Source organism: Serinus canaria, chromosome 4, assembly GCF_022539315.1.
Source record: "Serinus canaria isolate serCan28SL12 chromosome 4, serCan2020, whole genome shotgun sequence".
Lineage (NCBI taxonomy): Eukaryota > Metazoa > Chordata > Aves > Passeriformes > Fringillidae > Serinus > Serinus canaria.
Genome location: NC_066317.1, coordinates 11985827 through 11991900, shown reverse-complemented (window position 1 = coordinate 11991900; position 6074 = coordinate 11985827). Strand labels below are relative to the sequence as shown.

The window sequence follows — 6074 nt, the reverse complement described above, 5'->3', positions numbered from 1 at the left end:
GGGGCCGGTGGTGAGTGTTTGAAGTCCCGCTCATCTTCGGCGAAAGTACGAGGAGGCCTCGCCAAGAGGTTGTACTGGTTAAATTTGTGAGTAACAGCCATTTCGCGTCATTTTGAGAAGAAGTATTAAAGCTCCCCCGGCTCGGTCCAAGCCCCAGTGAATAGTAATGCAGGTGCAAGGGTTTGAGGTTTTATTTTAAGTCCCGTTACAGCAATACACGCCCGGCAGCGCAGAGAGCAGCGTGCCCGAGGGGCGACGTTCGCCCGCCGTGTCCCACAGCCTCCGCCGGCACAGCTCCAGGGGCCATGGACCGTCTCGAACTCCAAAAGTCACCACGCAAACTACATTAACAAACAGTTCCCCGAAATGAAGCTACTCCCTGCTTCCCTTAGGTAGGGATTGGAAAAGAAGGGAAACCTTATTTTTATTTCTTTTTAAAGGGTGACTTCGTTACTTTCGATGCTGTGACGATCTTGAGAATCCTCGGCATTTTCCAGGGTTTGGGTGATGATATCGTCAGAGAGCTCGGCTGACACGCGATCCCGGCTCTCCCTACTTTCCACGCTCGGGTGGCTGTCCCCTCTCTCCCTGCTTTCCACACTTGAGAGGCTGTCCCCTTTCTCCCTGCTTTCCACACTTGAGAGGCTGTCCCCTTTCTCCCTGCTTTCCACACTTGAGAGGCTGTCCCCTTTCTCCCTGCTTTCCACACTTGAGAGGCTGTCCCCTCTCTCCCTGCTTTCCACACTTGAGAGGCTGTCCCCTTTCTCCCTGCTTTCCACACTTGAGTGGCTGTCCCCTCTAATACCAGACTCGCTACTGTCGCCTTCTGCCTCGTGGCTGTCGGGCCTGCTGTCGTTTTCCAAGCTCCGGTAATGCGGGTCACTGTCCTGCTCGCTACTGTCCCGCCCGTGGCTCTGGTCAGACCATACCATGCTGCTGGCGTGCTTCCTCAGGGACCTGCGGGAAGCAGAATCCTCCCGGGAGACAGAGCGCTGGCTGTCTGCATCCATGTCGCTCTCATCTTCCTGAGTCGCATCATAGATGAGCTGTGTAAAGAGAGCAGAATAAGAGTCATTGTCACTCCTGAGGAACTGTTTCATCAAGAACTGCACTAACGCAGGCTGCTCGGACTGCAGGGACAAAGCCTGCATGATGAACCTCTGCCTGGAGATACTCTGATGTTTTGTGGAGTTACACAAACCTTTCACATTATGAGAAACTCTCATTTCCTCCTGGCCTCAGATTTCATGTGTGCAAGTAAATCGTGACAGTGCAAACTGCAGTTTTGCACAGCTTGCAGCAGCAAGCTGCAGTCCTGCCCCAGTGCATTGGCAGTCATTGAGGCCCCTGATCTGTGGTATCCAGAGAAAGGAAATTCATTCCTTCACTTATGCCTACTTTCTCCATACCAGTTTTCAAAACCAACTCCTATAAAATGCCATGTCCATTTTCAAGTTCACTCCCCATTTCCAAGAGCATGGGCACCACTGATCAGTGCTATTCACCTTTTTGGTAGCTTTGTGGAGTTTGATAGACTTCAACAGTGCAGCTTTTGCCCTCATCCTGTAGGCCACACTGTCACCTCTGCCAGCATTATTTCCCTGGGTGAAAGGGAAAGTGGGGAATGGTTCGGTTACTGGAATGTCTGTGGGAAAAATTGTGACAATCTCTTCAGATTCATCCGTGTCATTGGAATCATTGTCGTCATCGTCATCATCATCATCCACATCTTCATGGCTCTTGCTTGACACATCAGAAAAGTGCTGGAAAACATTTATTACACATCAGGCAAATGAACATGGATGTGAGAGGTGCAGACTGGTACATGTCCTATTGGCCCAGGGCATAGGCACTGTTGAGGAGCTATGTGCAGGCACTGCACTGAGTTCACCTCCCCCTGCCTGGAACTTTGTTTTATTTCGGGAGAGATGTTACTGCAAAAACCACGCTTGAGTGAGGAAAATGAGAGCTGCTCCACGCTGGCTGCCCTACAGCACTGAACGGACATGCTGTCTTTCAAAACACTTACCAATTGTTCTGGGACATCCACACTTTCTTCTGAAGAGTAAAGGGTCTGAAAGCAACACAAAGCTCAATGTTAGTACACAAAGGCACATACAGTAGAGCTGATCAGCATTTTGACTAAGCACTTAATCATAACTTGCAGATCTTGGCATAGAAAGATGCTCTGCTTTCTCTTCTAGTTAGGTGTCTGTACCTGCTGAGATGATGCCAGGTCACTCTGAGGGTGCTGCTGACTCTCCCAAGACTGAGAATTCACATAGTCATTGTGATATCTGTGCAAGTGATGGCCCCTGGAGTCCTTAAAGAGAAAATAAAAAAGAGTGGTTAATCCTCAAAGGAGCAGACAAAACTGCTGCATCCCAGCCTGTGCTTTCAGGCAGATGTGGCATCTGCAGTATCTAGTCCTTCTGTATGGGATGTGTCCTCAGCTGTTCATTGCAGTAGGAAGAGGACTCAGAACAAGCCATCATCCCAGATGAACATTTAACCTATAAGACAGATAGATGTGCCTCTCTCACTGGCAGAGCCTGGGCAAATTCAGATCAGTTTCTCCAGCTTGTTTTTATTGAGTAGAATTTGAAGTTATATCTAACAATCATTGCTTCTGCTAATTCTTAGGCCTTTTCTGGAGGGTGATTTATCTCCCGCCTCATGAAGACTCTAAACTAAATGCAGTAGTTGGTTCTCAGAGCCAAGAATTGATTCTACATGGGTAACAGCTAGCAATGGGGAATGAATTAAAGAGCTATATAACAAGACGAAATGCAGTTCACTTACATCACTCAAAAAAATGAATAGGGTATTGTATTAAGGTGTTCCTCCAACACCAAGTATTGCCATCTGATCTGCAGTAATGAATATGGGTTATAGTAATTTTGCCATACTTCAGTCCATTTCTCTTTTTAATTAACAGCTAATACATTTTTCATTAAGAAAAAAAGATTTCCAGTGCTGGTCTGGAGATAGAACTAATGAAAGTCCACAATCAAGACACATGACACAGGAAAAAGTCTGTGGACATCAGTGGCTCTCTGCTTTGAAACTAGCTCATAACAGCCAGGTAAGGACATGTTCTGCAAGCATCTATCATCATAGAACAAGTACCAGAAAATGTGTTTTGGAGGAAAACAAATAAACAAACAAAAATCAAAAAGTACTTATCAAAGAAAACTAACAGAAAGACAAAATGACCTTACATATTTTTCTTTGGAGCTGGCAGAAATGACAGGCTGCTTGGATTGAATCACCTTGAAAGGAGAAAAGAGAAAAAACATTTATCAATGTTTCTTGCTGATGTGCAAAGGAAATAATGAGACTGCTGGGGATAGTGTTTGTGATTTACTCACTGGCCATGCAGCTGTGATGCTGATAAGGCATAAACACAGAACTGTCTCCTTCATGGTGATATTTTACCTAGAAAATATTTTGGAACAGTAAGTCAATAAAGTAAAATACCACAAAAATGCTATAGGCTTTTCCTTTATCTTTGTATACTTAACTATGCCAAGACCAGGTCCCTGCTATGGATTCAACTTGCCTTTGCTAATTTTATTTCTTCTATCCTCCATCACCACCTCCCACCCACCTTGTAATGATTTAGCAACTCAAAAAGCTACAAGAATTTTGAAACTGAATGCTAAAAAGAGCTGAGCAGCGGTGAGAAAAATCACACTGAAAAGGTGAACTGATGCCTGTTGTCTACTGACTTGCATAGGCAAAGGAAAAGTTCTGTGAAAAACTCTTATAAATACCAGCTTTGGTTTACCTTCATTCACTTCACACAATTGTTTTGAAAAAGAGGCAGGTTAAGGCCAGCAATTTGTATTGTCTTGTCAGCTCTTTTGAAACTAGCTTTTAGGGTTATTAACTTGAGTTGCTGAGAAGAGTCAGTTTACATGAACATAAACTGCTTTTATTGATAGACCTACATTTCCCCATCCAGAAGTTGGAACAAAATAACCTGTGTTTCCAAACACGAGACTGGGTGAAATAGCTGCTCCCATAGCTACTCTAGCAATTTAATAAATAACTGATTCCTGCTGAAATTAGGAGAGCGGCAGTAAACTTCAGTGCTTACTGACCAGTTCCCAGAATAAGGAACATCCCTGAGAATTTAAATTTACTGGTGAACAAGAGTCATTCAAAACTTCAGTAAATCACGGCAGGAAAGAAAGTTGCTTGGGACATTTCAAATGTATTAGTAAGGCTGACCCTGAGACCGGACACTCTAATAGAGGTATTGCAATTTCAAGTTTCACAGAGAAGTGTGTCCCATTCACTGTCCCATACACTCAGGGTTGTGCAGCACAGACAGCACAGACTAAATAAAAACATAGCAATAGTATATCATTAGTAGTTCTGACTGGAAGGATCCACTTGAGCGAGGACTATCCTAGCTTTTATTTTTCACAGACAGTGAGCCTGCCAGGAGAAACAAGGACACTGCCAGGCAGTGATTACATGAGGAAGAAAGCTTTCTGTGTTCAAGCACCAGCTCTGAGTTTCTAGTGCATGATTCGGTGGCAGGGTTTTCACTAAGCTTCTCCCAACACCTATCAGTACACAAATTTAAAATTGTGATTATGTGTATTACCTGGTATTGCTAAAGTAACCTTGCTCCTATAAAAGCACACCTTTTTCCACAGAGAGATATCAAACATCCCTGCCCAGTGAAGCAGTTTTCAAAGATCAGTGTTTCCTAGGCTAAAGCTGCAGATGGATTGGGACATGTCAGGTAAAAAAGAAAAAAAAAAAAAATACCTTTTATGGTGCTGAAGGAGTAAGCCAAACCAAGAGCACTCTTAGTGATCCCAGCAGCAGCTCCAGACAGTTGGCTCCCAGCAGCTCTGGTTTTCTCCCCTCGTCCCCTGCTGCCTGACATCTCTGAGCTCCGGGAATTTAAACTCTGTCCCAAGCACAGCCACCAATCTCCATGTGGTGGAAAAAGATGAGGTCATGAGGCTCGTGGCCACTTGTCCTGCCCATGTTCTCCTACACTTCCTCTTTGGCTTTGTGGCTTTTGAAGCAAGGAAAAAACATTCTAAGGTTAAAACATTACTTATGAGCAAGATCATTAACCAGCAGGTCTATTGAATGCACAGTGTTTGTTTGGTATCGTGTAGGAGGGCTTCAGAGCATGCCTATTCTACTTCTGTAGAAAGCCCAACTTTCCAGAAATCTTTTGTACCCTGTTCTGTAGGGGGTAGGAGTATCTAATGGGGGTAGGAATATCTAATGTGTGCTGGAAGAAATATATCTGAACATAAAATTCACCAAAGAGGTGTTAATGTTTCCACAGAATTGTAGACTTGCTCTCCAGAGCATGCATGGTGCTACAGGAATTACAAAGATGTTGCAGAAAATGGCCTTTTGCATTTTTTGGTTTACCTAGATTTAAAAAAAAAAAAATTAAAAAATTAGTAGAACTAGTTGTCTCAGTAGGCATTCTGCATCCAGCAACTTGTTTGTAAAGGTGTACAAGAGCTCTTCTTAAAGAAGATTGGTACATCCTTATGAGGAATTATGAGGAATTCTTACTCCTTTTCTGTTCATTTGTATTCCTTCTGGCTCCTTTCTCAGGTCGTATGGTCAAGTCATCTGCTACAGCTGTCTCACGCACCAAATCCTTTTCAGAACCCTTTTCAAGGACCAGTTGCCAGATATTTTTCAATTAAAAAAAAAAAAAGGAAGGAAAAAAAAGCACAGATATAGCTCCAGCATGAGGAGTACCATGATTGGCATGGGGAAGAAAAGAACATCATGGGATGAAATTCCATGCCTGCTATGGAGCAGTGCATCAGCCCTGCTGATGGGTGACAAATCTATTGTGGCCTCCCTTGGATGTCCATAACTTTGGACTGATTCTGCATCAGCTGGGATGTGCTCTAGGACTCTCAGACACTCTTCCATGGGGTGTTTTTTTAAAAGAGCAATGAGGAGCCATTCAAACACAGGAAAACATTCCAAAGAGCCCTCTTAGAAGGCAAAAGATTTGTAGCTTTTTCAAGATGGTTATCTTGTTTCTCATTTGTGACGCCCCACTGATGTTT

The 6074-nt window shown here is 43.9% G+C and overlaps 1 protein-coding gene across 2 annotated transcripts; it reads right to left on the bottom strand.

Annotated features, from left to right (window-relative positions):
• Positions 1-176: 176 nt before the first annotated feature.
• Positions 177-5007, bottom strand: SPP1 (secreted phosphoprotein 1). 2 transcript variants are annotated; one of them, XM_018926949.3, is made up of 7 exons: positions 4786-5007; positions 3372-3438; positions 3222-3272; positions 2219-2323; positions 2030-2074; positions 1506-1763; positions 177-1046 (listed from the first exon to the last, which is right to left on the bottom strand). In XM_018926949.3, exons 2-7 carry the CDS (start codon positions 3423-3425, stop codon positions 435-437), a joined length of 1125 nt encoding a protein of 374 aa, XP_018782494.1. In that variant the 5' UTR covers positions 3426-3438; positions 4786-5007; the 3' UTR covers positions 177-434. The 2 variants fall into 2 exon arrangements, with proteins under 2 accessions (XP_018782494.1, XP_018782495.1); XM_018926950.3 differs by having other exon boundaries at positions 1506-1601.
• Positions 5008-6074: the final 1067 nt, after the last annotated feature.